Consider the following 24326-nt stretch of genomic DNA (forward strand, 5'->3'; position numbering starts at 1 on the left):
AGTTGGATAGGACTATGTGGTGGTGTATGTGCATGTCAAATACCGCTCAATTAACTCGAACAATAAATTAACTACATATTCTGTCTCATACCACCTACACAGCCTAGGGCTTTCCAAACCTGTTAATATCGCACTAAGATGTTTTAATCTAACCAACTTCATCGTGGATAATGTTGTCGATTTGGCGGTGTAAAACAATTCGAGGCTCCACCCCAAGAAGCATATCCTCGAGCTCTCGAGTCCACTGGCATTCAACAGCCTTACTTTGGTTGCCTTGGATGCAATATGAATGAGTGCGCAGAGTGCAAGCGCCTTATCTTCTCGAGTCCCAACCCCGATAAGGACCTCTGCAGCATAGGAACGCTGTTGCGTAAGTCTATGTTGCGCTCATCATCTCACCCACGACTACCTGGAGGAATAAGCAGGCTAAATACCCAACTCTTGACTGTCGAGTTCGGTGCTGAGCGTTTTAGCCATGGCAGTGTTTCCTGCATCGAGTCGTCCTGCATTCAGGACAACAAGCCCCTCTTCTAACAATGATGCCAACTATACCGTGATATGGATGCTATCTTAAAACTCCTTCATTTATGTCCTTCAGTTGGAAGTTCACTATACCCATAACCTTGCTGATGTGCATGGCTCGGATATCCATCCAGCTGATGTACCTGACTCTCCATTCCAGGCAGCTCAGTCCTCCCCCATTGGTGAATCGGATAGCCAGGCACATCCGGTGGATACTTTTGCTGCGGCTGTCCAACCATGCCATAATATCCACCAGCGTCGCCGGGAGGAGGAGCAGCAAGAAGGGGTGCGTTTTGTTGGTTCCGCCTTCGTCGTGACAAGAGCCACCAACCCAGTATGGCGGCGAAAACAGCAAAGGCGACGCCGCCGACGACACCACCTACAATCGCACCTGTATTTGTTCCGCCCCCTGAAGAGGAGGCTTTTGTGTTTGTAGGGCCGGGACCAGTGGTGCCTGCGGTGGACAGGGCAGTAGCGCCGGATGCTGAGTTCTTGGGGGATGCAGAGGTGGAGGATGCAGAGGTTGCGCTGGCCTGAGTTGTTCGGTAGATAGTAAACGCCGCGAAGCCTCCTTCTGCGCCGCAAGCATAGTTGTATAGTGTACCGATATTCGGCTGGGTTTGGATGATAGTCTGTGTAACGCAAGGCCAGGAGGTATCGGTGCTAGCACGTCAACTGTTAGCGTAAACAAGCGAGAGGTCTAGATTCAACGTACCAGGTTAACGTCACGTCTAAGTCTGTTGAAGATGCATTGAAGGCATTTTGGCAGTTCACACGCAGGCCCATTGAACTCAAGTACGCCGTCCCGTAACACCCAGCATATTTTCCAGATGTTGTGTAAATCTCAACAGAATTACACGTTAACTTTTCCCCTACACGTCGCGTCAACTACAGATCAAAGAGTTGGGCTTATCGACTCACATCCAGTGGCACCAGAATACCATCCCAATAGATCCCCCGCCCTCTTATCGAGTCGTGGCGCCGGCGTGATCAGAGCCATCGAAGTTGGAGTTGACGATCGTCCCAACAATCGTCGCTTGATGTCTCAAATCCTGCAGGAAAGAAAGCTTGTCGAGGATGAAGCTTGAATTATGAATGAGTGACAAGAGGTCCGGCTGCGCCTGGTTGCCGGGCCCCTCTTAAAGGCGGGCTATTGTTCCCATTGTTGAAATGATGAGCCGCAGATTGCGCCCCTCTCGGAAATAGCTTCGAGTTCGCTGCATAGACTTCTAGCGACAACTTGTTGTTTCAAGCAGGGAATTGTGGCAATAGGGTTTCATGATTGGATGGCTGACGAATTAGAGGAAGAACCGACAAGGGGTTTGGCTCCAAGGCGGTTAAGAATGTCGTATTTTTAGCCATCCCCACAAGCACCAAGCCTGACGCCAGCGCAGGTTTCGCGCCGAGCTGGCTCCAAGAGATACGATCTTGATGGAAGAAGAGCGTTGAAAAGTGTTCGAGAAATCTTAAAACGTCGACGGGTAGTAGTTGTAGACGCCTCAGCCACCCGAATCACATCATCTGGAAGGCCTGGAGAAACGCTGTGCCTCGGCACTCCGGAAAAATCCAGCTACGGACGAAATATCGCGCTGGGGGCCGTATCCCACCCGACCGCGTCATCGTTTCGCTCTCGCGTTGGAGGCAAGTTTGGCTGGAGGCGGGGGGGAGGGGGTCAGTTGGTTACATTTTGCATCCTCGACATGAGTTATGTAGCGGTGAGCGTTCTGCTAGCTTGGAGAAATATCTAGTGCAAAATTCAGGTCATGTTGTGCCCTTCTCTCGCTCAGTACGAGTATCTGTGGAAAGTTCTTCCTTTCCGCCGCCAGATCGACAGAACCTCACACTTCTCAATCCATACCTCCCTCTAATGTACTTCTCGATCTCCCGCTCTTCGACATGCTGCAACAATGGCGTATCAAAAGCGTTCGCTACCACTAGCGGGTTAAAAGATGCCGGAAAGGGAAGTTCATTCCATCCCCAATAAAGCGGAACAACAGCAACGACTGCGAGTAAGCTGGTGACAACCGCGCAGATTAGATATGGCGTGCTGATGGTGAATACGATGGACTTCTCTTGCTCTTTGAGTGAGACCCTCTGAGTCCAGTTTTGTATATTGGGAAGGCCTTCTTCTACCAAGGATGAGAGACCGAAAAGGACATTCATGTCAGTCACGTTGTTGGCGGCTGCAACAGCCGTTCGGAAGGCCATTTCGCGGAGACGATCGAGGGTAAACTTGAGGAACTGTTAGCTCGCAATCCACGGTTGATTAAGATGGGTGCTCAGCTGCTCATACCTGCGTAGGATCCCGGAAAGTCGAGGAACAGTTGACGGCATTGATATCTCCGTTTAGGAACCGCTTTCCAAGAAGAAGGCGTGGATCGTTGCCCGCTGTGATGAAACCGCCGCCATTACTGTAGATGGATATTTCTTGGTTGAATTGAGCCATATAAAAGTTGGGCCAGTGGGTCGTCGAACCCCATGGCGGGTCAACAGACATGTTGTGTAAAGCATCAAACATGTTCCATGAAGGGCTACGAATATTTAGCAAAGTAAGTGGACGACAAGGGCAGTAGGGGGACTCGCGTTTGAAATAAAAGAGTGTCGTTCTGCCAATGAGGATGCTGCAACTGGATGGTGTGGTTCCGCAATTCGACCGCGTATTCGACTACTGCATGATGTAGGGAGCACCGTGTGATTGATAGCTCTCCACCACAAACAGGTTGCGTCTTGAAGAGATTGACAACATCGAACCACCCGCGACCTTCCACGGCTTCAAAGGCAGGCCGATCTTTATCATCACCATCAGACCCATCGAATCCTTGAAGACTAGCTGATGTGTTGAAAGCTGGGACAGCATCTCCAATGCTGTTATCTTCGTCTTGGTACAATCTTCTGACGGTGCTATTTACAGAAGCATCCCAAGCAATTTTGGAGCTTGAGCAGCGTATGTCGAACCCATAGCCCTAAAGAATTTTAATAGAAGCAACACGTGGAAGAGCTCCAATCTCACCTTGACCTTACCAGTACAGAGGCATCTACAGGTGCTGCTGCTATGGTTGATATAGACCGGTGACCTCTCTACATACTGGTCGTACACAGCATCGTAACTCGCCGATGTAAACGTAAGGTTTGGATACAAGTATCCTGGAGGGATAATTTGTGCTACTTTCAACTCATAATCGTTAAAGTATTCTTTGACAAAGTTGCTGTTGACCACCGAAGCCCGTTGGAATAGTGGCCCACGGAGGGTAGACGCCAGGCACAGTATTGCGCTAATAGCAACCATATTTGGGCGCAGATGCAGCAAATTATCAACCGCACCCAAGAACGCTCGGGACTCGTAAATATCATACATGTTTCGAAGCGTTGTCCCTCGGCTTGTCGTCCTCCAGAAAGAGATGGTAGCCCCACCGGCAAGCGCGAATGCGGTCAGGCCGTCCATGAGGGTTGAGAGTACCGAAAGCCATACTTGTGGCTGGATATTGACGCTCTTGACTTGCCACTTGTTGACTGCAGTGGTGTTGCTGAGTACGAGTAGAACGACGGCGGCAACTGTCAGAAGGAAAACAGCGACTAGCGACAGGAATCCTGCCCAAGGGAAGTGCGCCATCTCAGAGGCGTGAATTGTGTAAAGGGTCACGTCCTCGTCAGGGTCTTTTGTAGGAGCTGCGAGGAGAGAATCCACGTCACCGCCATCATTCGCCGGCGGTAAAGTATCGTGGTCAGGTGGGGAACATTCATATTGCAATGTAGAGCGTCTAGATTCCATAGCCAGGGAGAAACTTCCTATTATCCACACAAATGAGGTCCTAAGCTTAGATTATCGATTTGATTCTGAGCATTAGGACCACACTGTGTTGAGGGATCCTGAATAGCGCCTCCAAGAACTGAGGATTTCCGACTTGAAGACGACTTCTGTAACACTGGTGAGCAAAGTACCGAAGAGAAAACAAAGACCCCGTACTATTTTCATTTAATAAGGCCTGATGAATCCTTCCATGATTAGCCGCTGCTGTGCCACCTGCTGCCTGTCTCGTCGCTCAGCCCCAAACTCCACTACCTGCACTAACCCTCAACGTCTTAGCTTAGCTTACCGAACAGTTTGCCCCGTACGCCCTGCGAGTTCCGTCGCGGTCCGAACGCCGACTCCCAGTCTCACTTGCAGGATTCTCTCATCCTCACCCGAAGGTTGAATAAAACATGCTAACGAGTTGATAGACCTTGTTGGTTTCACTGTCATCACGAAGACTGCTGGCCAATCAGGATCCCCTGCATTACACAACGTGGAGGGGTCTTGGTTTGAATCTCCTTCCGAGGCTTCACCAACCCCATCTTTGCCGAACTGCCTACTTGTGAGATGCGGTTCGTTGATTCTGTCGCCTTGGATTGTGCGTTGAGGAAGAGGGTATTGAGCTCCTTGTTGTGTCTATATCTGTGTCTTCATTGTCATATTTATCCCCTCAGCGACCTTTTTTTTTCCCCTCGTTGTCTTCAATGTCTCGGTTTGTCCTCTGGTGAATTGTTCCTTTCATTGATTATGTTGCCTGTGGGCGGTGGGTCAAGGAGGACTTGAGCATATCATTGCCATCGCCATGCCTTCACCATCATTGTGTCCTTCATCTATCCTCTACACTCCTTGCTGTCTCATTATTCTCTCTACACCCGCTGGGTGCCCAATACTGTAGAAAGATTCCTTCTATAGAGCTCTGGCCTGCACAGACTCCGACCTAACAACGGCACCCGCCATCGACGCAGATGCGGAAAACCCGGGTGGCAAAGTCGAACCCTTGAAGCAAGAAGATGTAGGGGAAGTATCGGAAGGAAGTATCGTTCTTAGCTTGAAAGCACTGAAGCATTCGTGCTACCTATCAAAATCTGATAGGTACATTGTTGATTCTAGGGATTTCATCTATCTTGCAAACAGCCTGAAAAGCAACCACAACTAAACCATAGCCGAACAACCCAACCCCCCAAATATATACTCTAACCACCCACCTCCCACCAACTCTTTCTCTAAAGCCCCTACCTCTTCAATGTCTTCTGCTTCTCCGCATCCCTCGCCCTCTCCCCAAGCACCAACATCCCCTTTCTCCTCCTCACTCCATCCATATACCTCTTCGCCACATTCTCTTTATCTGCCAACTCGCCCAAGTCCTCCAACTCATCCTCGGTAAACGGCACCCAAAACGGATCTTCATCTAGCATCTCAAAGCCTGTGAACCTAAGCTGCGGAGACGCTGACCCTGAACTTCTCTTCCGGATCTCGTCCGAAAAACCGAAGGATTCGGCGACGGGCAGGAGTGCGTTGATGGTGAAGGTTTGGTTGCCGGTTGTGCTGGCTGAGGAGGTGGAGGACAGGGTTTCGGAGAGAATGGTGCCGCGGCGTCGAGTTAGAACAGCGTAGACACGTCCGAGGACGTCGGTTGAGGCTTGTATTTCGCACGAATACATTGCGAGTAGCATTCTCGGGCTCCAGTCTAAGAAACCCTGGCGGATGGAGTCGCGGACGGTTTTGATGATTTCGCCTGTGAGACGACCTATTCGGTCTGGAGCGGTGGATTCTGAGGGGGGGATGGCGATGGTGATGTCTTCGAGGAAAACGGCAATGCCTTGGACGGGTTCGGCGCAGAGGGGGCCTTGCGCGGTGGCGAGTTGGAAGGTGTAGGCGATTTTGTCAATTAGGGATGAGGGCGCGAGGTCGCGGTCGTTTGGGGATGGTTTTGCAGTATTTGGGTGAGAGGACGCTTCGCGAAGCCTGCAAGTATTGTGAGCATTGAATTCATAGTATATAATCGAGGGAATGGAATGCCTTACGCCTTCCCGCAAATCCCACCCTGTGAAGCATCCACAAGAATATTAGGACCTACTCTCCTCGGGCCAAAGGCTGTGATCTTTTCAATCACTCCATCCCATAGTTCTTTTTGACCTTTCGCTTCATCGAATGCTTCTTTCAAGTGTTGCTTGAATTCCGTCAGGCTGAGCACATGACCAATCTCCAGTTGTTCGGCCTCTTCCATGCCATCTTCGGCAACGGTGCCCTCCGGAGGAGTCTCTGCGCCACTCTTCTGGCGCTCTTCTTCAGCATGACGTTCGGCATATAGACGCTTAATAGCTCCAGCATTCTTGCCCAAGAACTCTGTTACAGTAGCAGGTAGTGGCCTCACTCTCAAGCGCACCGAAACCTGTTTACTCGTGGTGACGCCAACCACGGTTCCTCGCGGTAAATTTGGATCTTTCGGTGGATTCATCTCCGCCGCCGCCACAATACTCTCCCTATACGGGACAATTGGAGCACCAGCCTGGATCTCGCATTTCGCGAACCGTTCCCGCAAGTCCTTCAGACATCTTTCCAGATGTAACTCGCCTGCCGTGAGGATGACATGCTCTCCACTCTGGAGGACTTCATATTCGGCGCATGGATCGCTTTGCACAAGTAGTTTTAAGCCTTTGATCATCTTGTCCAGATCGTACGGATTCTGTGGCTCTAGTGCAACGCGAACGATGGGCTGGGTGCCCATGGTGACACCAGCGAGGTTGACCGATCCGGGAAGTTGCGAACAGAGCGTTCCTGACTTGAGCACATGGCCTGCAAGGCCACCAATTCCGAAGACGACACCAGCGGGGACTGATGTCAGCGGTTCTAAGCCGCGACCCATCATCAGATATAGCGCTGTGACTTTGACTTTCTGCGGTTCAGGCGAGGCATGCGGTTTCGCGGGTGTGAACTTCGGACCAAGGACATAGACTTCATCGCCAACACTCAGAGTTCCAGAGTATATACGCGCGAAGCCGATAAGCTGTTCAGCGCCGTCTTTCGCCTCTTCCATTATTTCTGGAGTTTCTGTTCTAGATTCTCTCACATTAGTAGAACCAAGTGCGTCGGTGAGACCTTCGACATCCTGATTACCGTTCGCCAGTGCCTGTTGGCGCGCAATTTCCGCACGCTTCTTTCGTCCCAATTCCCTTGCTTCATCGGCACTCAGAGCACCACCTCGGCGCTTGTTTTGCGGGAGCTCGCTTTCAGGCACGGCAACCATTTTGCTGACATACGCGACCACCGGTGCGTCTTTGGACGTTTTGAAGTCGGTCATGGCAGATATTACCTCCGGGGAGACGAAGTCAGCCCCTGGAGAGTTATCTAGAATTTCGGGCATCCTATCGGCCTGGGCTTTAGGCGGAGCAGGAAGGTACTCAATTACAGAGACCAGGAGTGCAGTAGAGAGGGGAAGCCAGGCTGCGAAGAGCGTAGTCAGGAGAGTACGTGGGTCTCGCGAGCGGAGGATATGTGCTGGGAGGGTTATGGAGAGAGACTTGGTGATCTTTTCTACCATTACGGGATCTCTGCGTTGACATGAATGAGTATATTGCTAGTAGTATGTACAATACAAAGCAAGGAGAGACTGAAAAGGAAAGGAAAAGGAAATCCACGCACCCCTTCCCTTTGTTACCTCCTGTGGTAGCCTCATAAACGGCCCATATATTGTCGAGCACTAGCTGCACAAACATGGGCTTCAGATGGCGGCCCTTGAGATGCTTCGATGAAAGGACTCGTTTTGTTTTTGGGTCTAGGTAAAAGTCGCCCCACAATACCTTTTCGAGCACAGAGCGTTTAATACCTAGCTTCCGTTCATACAGTCCAGCGAACTGTTTTATAGTAAAGGCCCACCCGTCAATGGCGCTACTGAAGATTACGTTATTCCTTTCGGGGGCAAAATATATGTCTTCGTCGTCCTTCTCCTCATACTCAGCGGGAGTGTTCGAGGTGTCTATGCTGTCTCCGTTCTCAAGGACCGAGGATGAGCCGGCGCTAGCCTTTTCAGCTGCAACCGCATTCAGTTTTTCTTCCATTTTTTCTCGCCATCTGAGGTCGTCTTCCATTCGCTCTCCCTGGTAGAAGCTGCCCATGACCGCATTCACCTGCTGGAGCAGCTTGCCCAAGTGCGTATACGCTTCGGTCGGACTCATCTTCAGTTCTGTAATTAGCCTGTCCATTTTGTTGATCACGAGCAAAGGCTTGAGCTTCTCGATCCATGTCTGTCGGAGCACAGTGACAGTCTGGCTGCACACACCCTCGACAGCATCTACAAGGACAACAGCGCCGTCGCATAAGCGCGAGGCCGTGGAAACTTCGTAGCTGAAGTCAATATGTCCAGGGGAGTCAATCAAATTTATCAAGAACTCCTTTTGTTGGGGGTTAGCCTCGGGGGGAGACCTCCGAAGTAGCGAAAAGTAAAGCGAGATGGCGGAGGACTCCATTGTGATGCCTCGCAGCTGCTCATCCGGTCTCGAGTCAAGGTATCTTATCTTGCCGGCTAATTTTGGGGAGATGATGCCATTAGTAGCGATGAGGGCATCGGTGAGGGAGGTTTTGCCATGATCCTAGATGGGTTTAGCAGTGGGGCAGAGAGGGAGGAGTGGGGTGGGCAATGCGCACGACGTGTGCAAGAATGCAAATCTGGTGGGCGTGTCAGTCCGGATCTTCAGATGAAGGGAAGAAGGAGGTTTGAGGTACGTTTCTGATGTCTTCGGCCGCCTGCTGCAGGGAGACAAGCTTCTCCGGAGAGACGACCGGCATGTCGACTGCCTCTCTTTTCCTCTCTGTCTCTCTGTCTCGCGGAATGGCAGGACGTGGAAATTCCTGTGGGCAGTGTGCGGGCGGCTGACTCTGGCCAAAAGCGAGTAGGCGGTCGGTGGCCAAAGGGTATTGCCGCGCGCAGGGAGAGGAAGTTTCAACGGCGGATATTGTTTCAAAGTGCAGGGATCAAAAATAACAGAATGAAGGGGAGGCGATGTGGAATAGGGAATAGGCAGTTGGGGGGGGGTGAAGAAAGGTTGGTTGGTTGCGAAGGGGAGATTTTTTGGAGCCAGAAACGCCTCCGAAACCCCGCCAAAAACAGCGGGAGGGTGTGGCGCGGGCTCGGCGGCGGCAGCACAAGACGTCAGTCCTCGTGAGCCACTGGAAACCGCCCGGCGCTGCTGCTTGAGCTCCACCTCCAGGTCGCGTCAACCGTGGCTCGAGAATAATTTCGCGCCTTGTCCACGGCTCCTCCCATAAGTACCTTGTCCATTGTCCTCTGTCTGGGCCCTCATCCCTCACTGGCGGCGGTCCCTGCTCGATGCATTTCTGGCATCTCCCCTGTCTCGCCTGCTCAATTAGCACCTCCCTCATATAACACCACCGCCATATAACCCCCCGCAGTCACGGGCAGCTAGCACCAGCACATGCGTATATCACGCTGTTAGCCTCGCGTGCCTCTCAATTGCCTTTTGCATGTAGAACACTCGTCGCTCACCTCGACCATGGCGGAACACATCCCACAACCACCCTCCAAACCCTTCCCCATCCGCCCACTCGCCCCTAAAGGCATGAAGATCGAAACGCCACTCCTAGATCCGCGTGTAGAGACTCTCAAAACTAATCACGGCAATGTCGGGGTTCTGTCGCCCGTCAATCAGAACGGGAGCTTCGAATTCGATCGCGTTATAAAGTCCGGCATGGTGCTCAAGAGGACGCGCAAGACCAAGGCAAGCCTCCAAAATTAGAGCTCCTAGAGTGCTTACTGACGGTTTTGGCAGTCGTGGAAGCCTATCTACCTCGTCCTACGGCCAAACCTCCTCTCCATCTACAAAGACAAGGCCGAGACCAGGCTGCGGCACCAGATTACCCTCTCTGAAGAAATTACGGCGGTCGCGCGCCAGAAAGACTCCAAGAAAAAGATGGATCACGTGTTCGGCTTGTTTTCACCCTCTCGGAACTACCACCTCGGCGCGTCTAGCGAGCAAGATGCACAGGAATGGGTCGAGGCTATTCGGAGAGAGGCGCGCATCGACGAGGAAGAGGAGGAGATGATCCTCATGAGCCCGTCTGGAAACAAAAATACATTCATGGGCTTTGATCGGGCGAAACGCGAGCATCTTGGATCAAGCTCCTCTGAAGCTGAGCCTAGACCCTCCACTTCCATCGCCCCCGAGAACATGCACAGCGCGCGACGAACCTCGCACACCGTGAACTACTCCGGCAATGATATGGGCTCACTCTCAGACTTCTCCGATACAGGTGGAGCCTTGCATACCGCTCTCCAGAGCTCCTCCATCTCCCTCCCGCGAGATTCCCATCCACAGAACCGCAACGTTAGCCAAGGGAGCAACATCGGCGCAACACCTGACGACGAGCGCGTTATTTACCACGGCTGGCTCTACGTGCTGAAGTCCAAAGGTGGCGTTCGGCAATGGAAGAAGGTATGGGTCGTGCTACGTCCCAAGACCCTCGGCCTCTACAAAAACGAAGAAGAATACTCTGCGAACCTCATCATACCGTTCTCGAGCATAATTAACGCGGTTGATATCGACCCGGTGTCGAAAAGCAAGAAATACTGCATCCAAATCATCTCTGAAGAAAAGAACTTCCGCTTTTGTGCCGAGAGTGAGGACTCGTTGGCAAAGTGGCTTGGCGCGTTGAAAAGTCTGCTGGTGAAGAGGAAGGAAGCGGAGCAACCGAGAGTGATTGCCACAACACCAAATGCGCCCGGCGCCCAACAACATGCTCAGCAGGCTGCAGCCCCGAAACCGAGATCCACCAGTGGACAACAGCCTCTTCAAGGAGTGCCAACTACAGCTACAAATGGATCGCAACAACAGCATATCCAGCAACCTACAGCGTCGAAAACAAGATCCGCAAGCGAGCAGCGGCCTCTCCAAGGAACGACAGCGGCAACCACAAGCAGCGCACAACCACAAAACTCCCAAAATCAAAAGTGATTGATGTTACTACCCCTTTTATTGGTCTCTCTGACTAGATCATGAAACTGCCGATTTCTTCCTTCTGGCACAAATCGCAACCTACTCGCCATACCTCCACCCCCGACCCCTGTAAATACCCGGGGTAAATACCACACAACACAACATAGTTACCCCTTTTCCTTTGTTAGTCACGCAACCACACTTCTACTACCACATCGAGCTTGATACTACACCCCTATCTACCACAGTAGTCTATTTGCACCTCTCCTAGCGTCCACACGATTGACATGATTTATGATATCCATCCCACTCCACCGAAGTTGGCTTAGTCAACACCCCACTGCATTGAATGCTGGGCTTGGCTTGTTGATGGGGACGGGGCTATCTGCGGTTCCATGCGTTTGAAGTAATTGTAGTGTAGTGTAATACATAGTATAGTAATATTTTAATTGAGTGGAGTCGATTGGATGTTGGATGGAAAAACAGAAAAGAATGACAGAAGTCGTGAATTGGATTAGATTGGGTTGGCTCAGGGGGAGTGGAGCGGAATGGAGCGAAGTGGACTCGAGGTGTATCGCTTATGCGGTAGTTTGAATTGAAGAATTTCGAGCCATTCATTTCACCCAGACTGCCCGCACGTACATGCTAATTATCTTATTTAGATCAGACCTGCGTGATGGCATTCGCAGACGTATTCTCCTCCCTCTCTTCCTAATCCACCTGAACCCAACTACGGCTTACTATTACACGCATCCGCCATGCTACCCTCACTCGTCAATCCAACACCAGCTAGCTAACTCTATATCTCCATTTTCATATCCCCCTGCCCTTCAATCGTAATAATACCCCCTCCCCTGCATCCCCGTTCTTGTCCTTGCCCGTGTTCCACTCCCACCATGCCCCTTCTTAACCCACTCATACTCCTTCCCCCCCGCCCTACTATATCTACCCTCACCATATCTACCCCCTTCATACGCCTCAGTCCTCCCCCTCCTCTTCCTTCTCTCCCGCAGATTCCTCGTATGCTGAAATAAAACCTCACACTCACCACCCCCCATCTCGCGCAATAGAATATAGTAATCCGGATCCTTAGGGTCGTATTCCCAGGGGATTTTGTAGGTAGCTAGGGTGGCGGTGTCGAGATAGCCTTTGTGGATTTTGGGGAAGGTGGGGGCGGTAGGATCGAGGAAGGGAGCGGAGGTTTGGTTTGTTTGGGTTTGTGTTTGTGTCTGGGTGGAGGGGTAGAAGGGTGCAGGAGGGGGTGGGGGTGGAGGACGGGGAGGGAGAGAGTATTGGCCGTAGCTTCGGCGTCGATTGGATCGGATTTGAATTTCAGGTGCTAGTTTATTGGAGATAGGGGGTGGAGCCGGAGGAGGAGCGTTGTACATCTGCTCCCTTTGCGTCCACCATCGTGTATCAGTTTTCGTTCTCGATTCCGAGAACGGATTCGCATTTGAATCCGCGTAGATCCAATCCTCTTCATTTCCATATGTCCCCTGCCCAGCTCCAGCTTTATTCGGGTTATCTTGAACGCCGCCGAGGGAGCGGATGTAGCGTTGTAATACAATATCGTTGTGTGTATACGGCGGCGCGAACTCCGCTTCATCGGCCAACGACTTATAATCCAGAGTCGAACTCGACGGCGACGTAAGTCTAGCCGCGGCGTTTTTCCTCTGCGCGACTGTAATCCCGCGCGCGCTCGTCCGCGTATCTTGCTTTCCTGTGAAAAGTCTCGCATAGCTAGCGATATTGTCACGGATCTCATCGCCATTATATGCGATCAAAAGGATACTGCCCATTGTGACGGCAGTCAGCGGAATCGCAATTTCCCAAAACAGCGATTGCTTGCTGGTCATGTCGCGGATATCCGAAGTATTCATTCCGAGATAGGATGTTACGAATGATAGGGGCAGGAAGATGATTGTGACAACCGTGAAGACAAGAATCGCTTTTCCGTGGTCTTCTTCGTTGATTTCTGCCGATTGCTTGGTGCTTTCAGAGAGGGGACCGCATTTTTCTATCATCTCGCTGAAATCGGCTTTAGCGTCTAATAGCGATTCTAGACACGACTGGAGTACGAGCCGTTCGTGCGGGAACATAGCGCCGCGGGAGGGGATGTCATTGGGATAGCTTGTGGGATTCAGGACCGCAGCATACGACTCTATGAGTTTGGTTTGCCAAGCATTGATACTCGAGAGGGCGGAGAGTTCTTCCTGAAGGAGCTTTATGCTGCGGAGGAGGCGTTTGGAGGGGCGGTGGTTGACTGTAAATTGGAGCGTGGAGAGGTATTCATAGTAGAGGTCTGCGACTGCCATGCTGTTGTCTACGGGCTTGACAAGTAGTCTTCTCATGAGCCACGAACACAGATACTCTGGGCCTAGAGAAAGACGCTTTAGGTAGTCAAATGTGCCTTTAGAATGGGCCATGAGACAAAGATCTTTCCTTGCTGCTGCTATACTGGTTTTCACGCCATCGCAAAAGCGACCTAGGACTTGCAAACCCTCCGTGGAAAACGGCAGCATATACTCCATATCGTCAAAGTTTGTGAGTTTATTCTCGTAAACTTCTTCTGTGTAATACACCGCTCGTTCGACAGCGAAGAAAAATTGAACGACCCTTTGAAGCGTCTTATGAAGCTCAGGTGGGAAACTGTAAATATCTGACATTTTCCCGTCGGTGTCTGTGACACCTTGAGCCAGCTCGCGTGTTTCTCTAAGAAGCGTGCGCGCTTCGTCGTTGGCTTGTTCGAATATCGCGAGAAAGCCGGCGTTTACTTCTTCGACGAGAATTTGTCCCGAATTACGTATCCAACCTTGCAACTCGGAGTCGGCTTCTTTCTCGCTGGTGTTATGCGGCCCTGGGTTTGCCCATTTTCCAGAAATGGCTGGCCCTGCTAGGTGAACTCGTAAGTGCTCCAGAGCGCCGTTCGGGTCGTCGTAAGCACGATTACGTCGACATCTTCTACATGCTTTGATGGTCTGGTTGAGAGCATCGTTCCCGGGCAGTGGAGTGTATTTGCCTTTTTGAAAAGTGTTGTGGCACGTACGGATAAACCATTTACGATCACCGAATTCTGGAGAGCGCCATTCGGGGTCGGTGTATTCAGCTGCGTCACGTTCGCTGGACGGGCGGCGCTGTTGCACCTGGCCGGTGATTTTCGCAACGTTTGCCATAGCGCCCCAGACTTTTCGCAGCATTGTGCTCTTGTCTACGTCCCATACAAATAGCTTCAGAATTGAATTAACCAGGTCGGTCAGCTCTGCGGCAGAGGAGGTGATCTTGGCACACTGGTCATCGACAATGGTCTGATGTCTCGTCCGAGTTGACGGGCCCTTCCCCAGGTTCGCTACGTTTTGTAAAAGGGAGGTGAAGCGATCCTGTAGTTGCACCATTGTCTCTTCCGGAATGGAAGAGTAATACTTGGTCGAGGTAAACGAACGTTCCACAATGTGTATGGCGTCATATTCAGACATGGTTTCTGACATTACTGCCTTTTCGACCCTCTCGAGGCATTCCATGGAGTGACGTACCTCCGGTGGAATAAAGTCAAATTGCTGCCTTGTTTGCTCCTTTGCGTTGGATGCTATGTTAGTGCTCATGTTTGCCGGGGGGGATTTGAAGTCGGGCTTGCCATCTTCCTTCATTGAAATATGTGACCAGAAGAAGAATGGCGGGATCGCACTTTTCGACACCACAGCACCGAGAGATGATTCAGGCTTTCCTTCCTTCCATTTCAGATCCAGCTCTTTCTCTTTCTCCTCATCCAAAGTCGAAAGGTCGATGAAAATGGCATTCTGGTTTTGTATTATGTCAAGCCACTTTCCAGGTGTGACCTTCTCATCCCCTTTCTCCTTGTTCCACAACAACTTCAGGCTTTCAGATCTCTGGCGCCATGCAGTAGACCTGAGTTCCCGAAGTCTTTGCTCCATCTCGAAGTACGTCCTACACTCGTCAAGAGAGTATATAAGAACACGACCGGTCCAGTCCGTTAGTCGGATACTAGTAATATCGCTCCGTTTAGTGTCTCTTGACTTCCCATTCTGTGAGATGCTGAACGCTTTAACGTCTTCTTCCACAACCGTGATAGACTTGACGAATTCGCTAGACAAGGGTTTGTGTCCACAAGTGACGACGGCATGCGAGCCAATATTCATCATCCAAAGTAACGGTACATGAATAATGCTGTTGGTAGGTCCATTCCCAAACTTATTGAAAGCTTGCTCCATGTCTCTTTCTCGAAGTGGCTCGTAGGGGTAGTAAGACTGCATGAGACTCCGAGGAGGGTGAAGACGGTCCGTCTTTCCTAGCGTGGTTTTCGGGGGGACTTGGATGTCGAAGTACGGAACGCATGAGAAGATTACGGATTGGGAATCATCTCGTTCGCTTTCGTCGCCTCGTATTACAGTCCCGGGTTCGATGAACATGCCGTCTAGGAATGCCTTTAGCTTTTCTTTCTCAACTCTCTCTAGGGTCTTGGCTGTGAGTTGTTGCAAGCGACGGGATAGACCTTGGATGTTCACACATGTGTTCTAGTAAAATCTCAGATTGAAAACCTCCGAAGAAAGCCTAAGTTAAACGAAGGAAGGGAATTCGAGGTGAAAGAACCACACACCTTGAACTGAGCGAAATCCAAAAGATCGTCGTGAAGATGATACCAACGGACAGAAACACTCGACGAAATCGATGCATTCTCTGGCCCAGGAAGCACGTGAATCTCGATCGTCATTCTGGACTCTGCCATAACCGAACGGGCCTTTAGAATCTTGAGGCTCTCTAGCTTCATCTCGCGGAGGCCGCGGGGTTTCTTCGTGCCCTCGTCAAGCTTTGGGTTTAGTTGCGGGTGGCGCCATTTAGTGTTCCACGAGAACGAGAGGATGTTTCCATCGCGGTCTTTGGGTGGAATAATGGTCCGAGGTGGAGGTGGAGGGGTAGGAACAGGTTCGGACTCTTCTTCGGATTCTGTGAGTGTTGCATCGTCGTCATCGTCATTGCCATCGCCATCATCACCGTCATTTTCTTCTTCATATCTATATCCTACTTCTTCTTCATCTTCGTTTTCAATCCGAACCACCTCTCGGACTACTGGAGATGGTCTTCGTAGAGATCTGTCCCTAGACCTTCGATCCAAACTCGCCCTCGATCTTGACTTCGATCTTGACCTCGATCTTGATCGGCCCCGCCGCTCAGCCTCCCGACGTCTTACTATTAATCCTGGCGGTTTCCTATCCTTCTGAATAATAATTTCATCGGAACGTGGACTACTGAAAGAATGAGGTCGCGAACTCGACCGTTTCCAAAAAGACAGCGTGACGACAAATTTCGGTTTAACCACAGAGTCCCAAACAATAGGCATAATTACCTCTCCGAGGCTAGTCTCAATGTCAAACTTCTCTTCCTCGACTTCTTTCTTCATGGTTTCGTCATCAGTCCGTGCATAGGCTTGCTGCACCAACGATTTGAACGACTTGTGATGAAATTTAGCTAGCTATTCAGAATGTGGCTAAAATTCATTAAGGGGAGACTCACATCCCAAGTTCTGCAGTTCTCGAAAGGAAACAGAAACTGCTTTCCGGCATGATCTCTAAAGACCAGGGCCTTGTCCTCGTCTCCATCGTTACCACGGTTCTCGGGGAACGTGGGAATGCGATGACGACCAAATCGTTTTGGAGACGCGGACGCTTCCATTGCAGGTGACGAGTGATTCTAACGTAAAGCTCGGCACGGGCAGCATTGGACGCGAGGTTGTGTAAGAAGACATAATAATGGGTTTGACGCGTGAAGAGCTCGGGATTTGATATTTGGCCCCCACATCATCTTTCTTTTCAGCCTCAGACTAGCGCTGCAGATCATCTTAATTTATTGGCCAGTACGAGGAGCAGCGCACGTGTGATAGATCTTTGCTCACCTGGGAACCCAAGCAGATTGAGGATATGATAAAGAATGGTATCATCTTCTGATGTTAAGGGTCGGTCTAGCTCTGCACTGCCAGCTCCAGCTCCGGCAATTCGACCGTACTATGATGTAAAGAAAGCGCCGCTCAGCCTTTTGCTTTCACAGAAACTCCCACCTCATTTTCTAAAGAAAAAGTAACCAAAACCCCAGGTTTGAACGAAACCCAACATCCACAAAAAAACCCCATGATCAATCTCCCAAGCCCAATCAAAGCTCAACCCCCAAAACCCTACAACCACATCCCTCTCAACCCAGCACAAACCTCAAATGCCACACCCGCGCCCCGATTACACCTCCCAACCGGCTGTTTCTGCCCGGGCACCGGGACATAATACACGCTCTCCTTACACGTCTCTCCCGGCTTACATTCCATCTTTCCGCACCCGTAATCATTCGTTCCCGCAACTACCTGAAGTCCAGCTTCATGTCCAGGACAGTGACTCGCGTCATCCCCTTCCACGCAATCGATAAGGCTGATGTCGTACCAGACGGCATCGTCACTGAGACTGTACTCGAATTGCGTGATTTGGTCTGCGTGGAGTGGGTTCTTGGAGATTTTGAGCGAAACGCCGCAATGGAGGCAGGGGGCTCGCAGGGGTTCGCGGTAGATGGTGTTAGGAAGGAGGGGGGTGGAAGAAGGGGCCGATGAGGCCGAGTCTTGGGACCAGATGTACAATGGGTAGGAGCAGGAATTGAGGATTGTGGCGTTTCCTGGAGTCGGTGCAAGGGCGGTGAAAGTGCTGCTAGGTGTGTAGGCTGGGTGGCCGTCGGTTTGGGGACGGGGATGGGGGAGGGCGCCGGTGAGGAGAGGGAGGAGAGGGAGGAGGGATAGGAGGGCGTGCATGGTTTTGGGTATCTTATTGATGCGTGAAAAGGGCATATATTTGAAATCGTGCGCGGTCGTTGTCGATGTAAAGATAATAAACGTTAAATCGTAGAGTCGTAGATCGTAGATTCGTTCGTGCCTCCTCCTATGTTAGCTAGTAGCCTCTTGTTATATTTGTTAGAGAAAATTGGATTCTCAGAATCGCAAATGGACGTTCTTGGAGAAGAAAAGGGTAAATTACAAAAAACCCTCCTTCCAAACGGTCCTTCTTGTACTCCCCGCCGAGAACCCATTGTCTCTTAAAGTCTATTCCCTTTTCTTTCTGGTGGCGCTTTGTCTGAATGTTGTGATAAGGATTCCGTAGGCCTTCTAAGACTTACTTTGTCCTGTTAAGGTACCAACACGTTCGCACGTCATCCCATTGTGCAGTTTTACTGGTTAATTCTGACCACCTGGCGAAATTTTACTTTCCCCAAAGATATTTGTGGCGTAGAAAGAGCCTCTTTAAAAAACAAAAGAAAGGAAAATGAAAAGAGGGAAGTTTGTTGGCTCCAGTATCGCTGATAGAATGACGGCGAGAGACAGATTTGTGAGTTTTAATTGGTCGAAAGTTGAAACTTCCGGCTACCCTTGTCTCTGCCGCTTCGAGGGAATTCTAGAAGTGCGATGAGGTCTGCATTTGGCGATGGAAACATCGATGCGGACGCTGATACGCGCGCTTGCGATTTCTTTCCGGCGAAATGTAAGCCGTCCGCCTAGCCTCAGCTGGGGGAAATAGTTGAGGTGGCATTTGAAGTGGACATGGCAATTGACTGTTAGTTGCGAGATACTCTGGGAAAGATCATATAGATAGATTCTTTGGAAATATGCTACAGAGAACACCGACATATAAAGAGGATAATAGGTGTAAGGTATAGACAAACCGAAATACCTCGATCATGCTCCCTACTCCGTCGCCTTTACCCATGCGAAACTTTCCATTCCCTTCCGAAGATGTTCTAAACCCTAGTGTTTTACATAATGCTAAATAGTTGGCACGGCGATGCGAAATTGAAATAGGCAAAGAGAACACCTGGGGCAAAACAACTAGTATGAATAGCTAAAATTTAGAAAGCGCAACGTTAAGAACTACTCATACTCATATACTGCGGGACCGAGAGGAATGGTAGGATTCGGATATGTTCCACTCTGTGCGTAGCACGAGTACATAGGACTACGAATATTTGTTAGTAACACGACATTAAAGGAATAGAGAAGCTTGACTTACTCTTCATACCCAGTCCAGCCCACACACTTCCAGCAATTGAAAAGTCCTGTCGGATCATATATCTTCTTCACCGCCAGCAGCTTATTGTAGTTACTTCCAAAGAAAGTCTGCTGCCAGTTCTCTTCGGTCCAATCCCCCTCATTCATATAACACCCACCATCTGGCGTGATCGCCTTGAACGGCTGTATCGACGCCGAAATGGTGTTTTGGATTTGGGTTCGAACGTTGAGAGGGGTGTTGGATGTCCAGATTCCTCCCATGATGACTTCCCACATGGAATCTCTCCACGCCGGATTTACTCCAGTCTTGGCATTGTCTGGCTGGTTGAGAGGACCCGTCGCGTAAAGTTGAGCAGATCCACCACCTTTATTCGTAACTGATATTTGCATGGCAGATAAGACGGCGTTGACAACGCTAGAGATCTTTTCTTCAGTCGTGAAAAGCTTCTTGGGAACGAAACGGCCGGATTCAGCGAGACCGAGACCAACAGGGCCATTGCGCGCGATAGAGGGTGATTCTGAGAATTTGTGCCACTCGGAAAATTTGGGGAAGGTGTGGTATGTGTTGTCATGGATCGTGAGGTTAGGGTATGATGTGAGGAAGTCGTGCCATTGAGCTGTGATCGCTTTTATGGCTTCGGTGTCACTGCTAGGTAGAATTTGCAGTGAGACCATGTGATCAGGGAGAAGGAAATTGTAGCCAGCGATACCGTGTTTGGCAAAGAGGGTTTGGTTTCGAGCGAGTGCTGTTATGATATCGCGATGTACCTTTGATTCCGTGATGTCTGTCGGAGGAGTCCAGTTGGCTTGGAAGCTGTATACGTTCAGAGGAATCGCAGGATGGAGCTGGAACTTGTAGGCAGTCAGAACGGCGTAGGTTCCTCCACCACCGCCTCGCATAGCCCAGAAAAGATCGGGATCTGTGCATTCATTGATGGTGCGGACCTTGCCATCGGCAGTTACGACATCAAACTCAATAGCCTGATCGACCATCAGTCCCCACGTCGGTCCTAAAGGTCCGTGGCCGCCGCCTTGTCCGAAACCTCCTGCGATACCGACGGAGCTGACTGCGCCAACTGTGACGAGCATGTTCAATGGCTCAAAGAACTCCCAGGCTTCTTGAGCCTGGATACCAGCACCGACTTGACCTACGTTGGTGTACTGGGTCTTGCAGCCCTTGGGTTGAAAAGTCTTGTAGTACTTCGCGTCTTTCATGTTGTGTGTCCAGATAGCGAGAGAGTTTGCCGCATTGCTACGTCCGAAGTAATCATGACCAGTATTCTTGATAGATACTCGAATTCCGTGCTCCCGAGTGAAATTAAGAGCCTTGCTAATATCGTCTGCAGTGTGGGCTTCAACATAATACGACGAAAGGCGACCGAGCTGGCATTGCCCGGAGACAGGAGAAGAAGGAGCGAAAGAGTTGAGGATGCAATTCGACGGCCCGCAAGTTTCCCAGTCGAGAAATTCCATAGAGCCGTATTGTGCGGTTCGGGAAATACCGTCCATATAGTGAGTCGCCACCTTCTTGCACTCCTCACTGGACATGCCGGAGTAACAAGGGGCAGCCCAAGGGACAGTAATTTTGAGGTTACCGCCGATGCTGTGGTTGAAGGCACCCCACTGACTCGCGGAGGGCCAACAGGGTTTTCCTGGGATGCAGGTATAGTTGGAGATGGGGGTCATGTCGTCGGTAGGGGAGATAGGAGAGTGGTGGGTGCCGGATATGCAAGCAGAATAGAAAGTAAAGGATCCGAGGATAGCGGTGCCGCACAGGAGAGAAATCAAGAGCCATGTCGAGGGCAGGCGCCGAGCACTCTGCATGCCGTCCTGCTTGGAGAAGGGTCGCCATCGTTCAATCCTCCTTCTGATGTCTGTTGCCATGCTCTTTCCTTCTAGGTCACTGTCGAGAAGCGCATACTTCTCGTCCAGCAGCGGCTCCCTCTCCATGGAGCTCATCATTCCGCTATGGCTCAAGGCCAAGCAGGATGAGTCTTGCGGGATTGCACGATATACGGCCAATGCCCCTCAAAAGCGTACCTCCAAGCTCTTTCTATCTTATAAGATGGGGGACCAGTAAGGAAATGCACCGGGGCATACAGAGGAAGAAATTTCGACAACTCCAGTCACACAAAACAAGCAACAGCCAGAAATGATGGGAGTAGAGTACAGCAACCTCACAATTAAACAGGCTGCGGCAAGGAAATCAGTCGCACTCAAAGCTCACCTCGATTCGATGATATATATACATCATCGGGGCCTTGAATTCTTAAATACGGCTCTCTAGCCCCGAACTGCCATCCATATTTGGCAAATGGCTTACCTTCTCAGCCCCCAGCCCTCGAACCAGCGTGCGCCAATCACAGCTAGCAGGTCGCCGAAGAAAAAAGCGACTCCGCTCGACAAGTCCCACATGCTGAAATCATTTCAATCTCACGCGCAAAGGCAAAAAAAGGCGTTAGGCAGAAACCGCGCGTGGAGCTGAAGGATATTTGGTGGTGGAGGATGGTGGAGGAGGGGAACAATATGGTGTTGGGAGCATGCCCCTATCCCAAAGCCCTGGTTGCGCGTGCAGGGCAGCGATCGTGCAGCGTTTTGCCTGCCCGCAGCATGCCTTCTGGTTCCGCCCCCCGCTCGTTCGGGAACGGGGCGCTTATCGTTGGCTGTGCCTGACAGCGCCGCTATCGTGCCGACGAACCAGCATCCAGTTCCTCACCTGAAAACATGCGAAACTAGGTCCTTTTATCGTGCGTCAGAGGGACACGGAGATCGTGTGATTCCCGCCCCACATGCCTCCTCGATCAACTTTTTGCGCTCCGCCTCCACGAGGGATTCTGAGGGTGGCCTCACGAATTGCCTAGGCGCATATCTTGTTGGATTCGAACTCAATTGTGTCATCATTGGCCGAGAAAAGCCGATCACAGTTCGCTGGAGTGGCAAACCTAGCCTCTAAATACCTATTCCAGCCCCGTGTAGGACAGACAACTGCCATGGCGGGGAAGTGCTTACTCTGAATGTTTCTGGGCCTGATTCTGGCTTCTGCGAATCAATTCACCAGTGCTAAAGAGAATGCCTGAATGAATTCGCCCCAATCGTTCACCGCAACCACTCTAAGTCCTCACAGCCCTTCCCAGCGCCTACTCAAACCTCATGTTCATGGCCCTTCACCCTTGGCATTAGACCCAACTTTACGCCCGCAGAGTCTGCGACCAGTTCAACCCACCTGATCAGCAAACTCTCCAGGCACCCATCACCGAAGCTATCCGTTGGAAGGCAGACTCATAATCCTCCATACTCGATCCAATTCTTCTAACAGCCCGCAAATGTGTAAGCCTCGGGAGCATCCACGTTATGTAGAGAGAGGTACAGGCACGAATGGATAGTAGCTTGGCCTAGTTACAAATGCCCTTCCGCCTTCCAGAGCAAATCCTGAGCCATAATCCAGTCTACAATATTGTGGTCTGACAGATACAATCCGTACGTGGTTTCGCAGGATATCTAACCGAAATCGCGATGTTAGTTGCACTTCTCACTGATAGGCTTTAGATGCTCTCCGTACAGTCGCACAGCCTATTTTCCCCCTCGTTCGTGGTTCACCGCGTCGCACTGCCAGGTCTCACTGCGGAGAAGAAAGGTTTAGTACGGATCCGTGTATTTCAATCGGTTCGCTGGATTAGGCAATTGGCATATCCTTCTCGCTAGGTTCCAGCTCCCGCCCTCCCAAGCCACGAAGCTCTGCACACATGATACGTACTGGGAATGGCTTGTTTCTTTGTCTTCAATCCTCATTACAGCATCAACGCACGTAATTGCTTCTAGCGACCGGCAGCACCGGTAAAGAGGACGAGCTTAACCAAAGCCTCTCGCAGCCTTCTCATGAAGGCTTACCTTGTTTTGGATGTGGAATATTGGGGGTGTTCGACTAACTGGGAGTATAAGTCAAGTGCAACGCCTGGCTTCCCGATTCAGGACAGTGCACGATGCCTGCAAAGTGGTACGGTTTTGACAATGATAAGGGTGGGTGAGTGAAGTGGTTTGAAAACAAAAAAAAATCAACTACGAGAGGAGTACCTGAGACTCGGACTCGAGACTCATGTGACGGTCGGGCTCACGGATAAGGCACAAGAAGACGCTGGTTTAAGACCAGTGGAAACCATTTACTAAACGATGCCGACGATGCACTCCAGTTTGTTGAACCGTGCTAATTGCACACCCGAGTCTGCTCTACAAACTCCTACTCTTTTAACCAAGAATAGGAAGGTATTTTCCTCATCAGAAAGCCCCAATATAGGTTTAAATTAATTCTACTGGATAAGCGACCTATTACCCGACGGGACTAGCCATGTGATAGTGTATCATCGGGCTTTGAGGAAGCGGTAACGGTAGGCGACACACGTGGTCTTTAACCCGGGCCAGTTCGAGAAAATAAACGTTCTCGTCAAGGCACTGATCCAATGGATCCCGCCAGGTGATGTAATCGGACCGGCCGATCCCGAATGCCACTGGATTATCACAACGCCTGTAAAAACAACAAATGCGTTGGTGTGGTGCGGAGATCCAGAGCAACCTCGACGACGGTAACGATCGCATAGTGTTCGAGGGCATTGATCTTCAAATCTTGAAATTCTTCTTTTAGGAACAGTCCTAAATCAGAACCTTTTGGTTAGTGTACATCCAGCTTCAAGTGGCTCCTGGATAGTTTAAACGCCGCCTCTACGCCACTAATCTGCAATGCATAATCTTCCTGGGAAGATCCGCTATTAAGCCCTCCCTGCAACGTGCTGGCTATTGCTATCAACAAAAATTTTGCTTGCCTAACCAAAAAGTGCTGGTAGACTGTCGTCCTCGAATATGAGTTCCCGGAGGTGAGCGATGTCAAACTAGAGTAAGTACACCGCTGCCAACACATCTTAGAAACACCTGTGGATCTCGTACGCTAATCCGTCGCGCCTTCGTAGGTATTGTTCTCCAGTTCTTCACCACTGCACTCCTAGCTGGTATCCTGCTCGCAGAATGCCAT

General features: G+C 50.7%; 8 protein-coding genes across 8 annotated transcripts; 1 reads left to right on the top strand and 7 right to left on the bottom strand.

Annotated features, from left to right (window-relative positions):
- Positions 1-376: 376 nt before the first annotated feature.
- Positions 377-1522, bottom strand: BDR25DRAFT_317922 (uncharacterized protein; the record flags this gene model as incomplete). The annotated part of the gene is made up of 4 exons (XM_033691708.1): positions 377-409; positions 666-1185; positions 1238-1394; positions 1444-1522. 4 exons carry the CDS (start codon positions 1520-1522, stop codon positions 377-379), a joined length of 789 nt encoding a protein of 262 aa, XP_033542961.1.
- Positions 1523-2283: 761 nt separating this feature from the next.
- BDR25DRAFT_237763 (uncharacterized protein) lies at positions 2284-4132 on the bottom strand (the record flags this gene model as incomplete). The annotated part of the gene is made up of 4 exons (XM_033685605.1): positions 2284-2754; positions 2816-3053; positions 3082-3485; positions 3512-4132. 4 exons carry the CDS (start codon positions 4130-4132, stop codon positions 2284-2286), a joined length of 1734 nt encoding a protein of 577 aa, XP_033542962.1.
- A 1305-nt stretch (positions 4133-5437) lies between these two features.
- Positions 5438-9356, bottom strand: BDR25DRAFT_269272 (P-loop containing nucleoside triphosphate hydrolase protein). The gene is made up of 5 exons (XM_033687156.1): positions 9035-9356; positions 8957-8977; positions 7955-8901; positions 6337-7863; positions 5438-6277 (listed from the first exon to the last, which is right to left on the bottom strand). The coding sequence occupies exons 1-5, from the start codon at positions 9095-9097 to the stop codon at positions 5545-5547; spliced, it is 3291 nt and encodes a 1096-aa protein (XP_033542963.1). The 5' UTR covers positions 9098-9356; the 3' UTR covers positions 5438-5544.
- Positions 9357-9706: 350 nt separating this feature from the next.
- Positions 9707-11436, top strand: BDR25DRAFT_79613 (PH domain-like protein). Its single transcript, XM_033699057.1, has 2 exons — positions 9707-10047; positions 10099-11436. Exons 1-2 carry the CDS (start codon positions 9823-9825, stop codon positions 11278-11280), a joined length of 1407 nt encoding a protein of 468 aa, XP_033542964.1. The 5' UTR covers positions 9707-9822; the 3' UTR covers positions 11281-11436.
- A 1490-nt stretch (positions 11437-12926) lies between these two features.
- Positions 12927-15917, bottom strand: BDR25DRAFT_79625 (uncharacterized protein; the record flags this gene model as incomplete). The annotated part of the gene is made up of 2 exons (XM_033699058.1): positions 15875-15917; positions 12927-15691 (listed from the first exon to the last, which is right to left on the bottom strand). A coding segment is annotated over exon 2 (2760 nt), but the record flags the coding sequence as incomplete, so codon positions are not given.
- A 1571-nt stretch (positions 15918-17488) lies between these two features.
- BDR25DRAFT_190795 (uncharacterized protein) lies at positions 17489-17926 on the bottom strand (the record flags this gene model as incomplete). Its single annotated transcript, XM_033684278.1, has 1 exon — positions 17489-17926. A coding segment is annotated over one exon (438 nt), but the record flags the coding sequence as incomplete, so codon positions are not given.
- A 947-nt stretch (positions 17927-18873) lies between these two features.
- BDR25DRAFT_336666 (FAD-binding domain-containing protein) lies at positions 18874-21533 on the bottom strand. Its single transcript, XM_033693124.1, has 2 exons — positions 19308-21533; positions 18874-19253 (listed from the first exon to the last, which is right to left on the bottom strand). The coding sequence occupies exons 1-2, from the start codon at positions 21266-21268 to the stop codon at positions 19169-19171; spliced, it is 2046 nt and encodes a 681-aa protein (XP_033542967.1). The 5' UTR covers positions 21269-21533; the 3' UTR covers positions 18874-19168.
- Positions 21534-22447: 914 nt separating this feature from the next.
- On the bottom strand, positions 22448-22804 carry BDR25DRAFT_238004 (uncharacterized protein; the record flags this gene model as incomplete). The annotated part of the gene is made up of 3 exons (XM_033685620.1): positions 22448-22541; positions 22586-22639; positions 22707-22804. Coding segments are annotated over 3 exons (246 nt in total), but the record flags the coding sequence as incomplete, so codon positions are not given.
- Between the last annotated feature and the right edge of the window lie 1522 nt (positions 22805-24326).

The sequence above is a fragment of the Lindgomyces ingoldianus genome (genome assembly GCF_010093535.1).
Source record: "Lindgomyces ingoldianus strain ATCC 200398 unplaced genomic scaffold BDR25scaffold_35, whole genome shotgun sequence".
NCBI lineage: Eukaryota > Fungi > Ascomycota > Dothideomycetes > Pleosporales > Lindgomycetaceae > Lindgomyces > Lindgomyces ingoldianus.

What these genes read in the sequence shown, in the direction of transcription:
- BDR25DRAFT_336666 (XM_033693124.1), bottom strand. Translation starts at nt 21,268, where the DNA reads ATGATGAGCTCCATGGAGAGGGAGCCGCTGCTGGACGAGAAGTATGCG. An exon ending in GGCTGGACTGGGTATGAAGA is followed by an intron (nt 19,254 to 19,307) that starts GTAAGTCAAGCT and finishes AAATATTCGTAG; the next exon opens with TCCTATGTACTCGTGCTACG.
- BDR25DRAFT_269272 (XM_033687156.1), bottom strand. Translation starts at nt 9,097, where the DNA reads ATGCCGGTCGTCTCTCCGGAGAAGCTTGTCTCCCTGCAGCAGGCGGCC. An exon ending in GGAGGTAACAAAGGGAAGGG is followed by an intron (nt 7,864 to 7,954) that starts GTGCGTGGATTT and finishes ATGTCAACGCAG; the next exon opens with AGATCCCGTAATGGTAGAAA. An exon ending in GGTGGGATTTGCGGGAAGGC is followed by an intron (nt 6,278 to 6,336) that starts GTAAGGCATTCC and finishes CAATACTTGCAG; the next exon opens with GCTTCGCGAAGCGTCCTCTC.
- BDR25DRAFT_79613 (XM_033699057.1), top strand. Translation starts at nt 9,823, where the DNA reads ATGGCGGAACACATCCCACAACCACCCTCCAAACCCTTCCCCATCCGC. An exon ending in AGAGGACGCGCAAGACCAAG is followed by an intron (nt 10,048 to 10,098) that starts GCAAGCCTCCAA and finishes CGGTTTTGGCAG; the next exon opens with TCGTGGAAGCCTATCTACCT.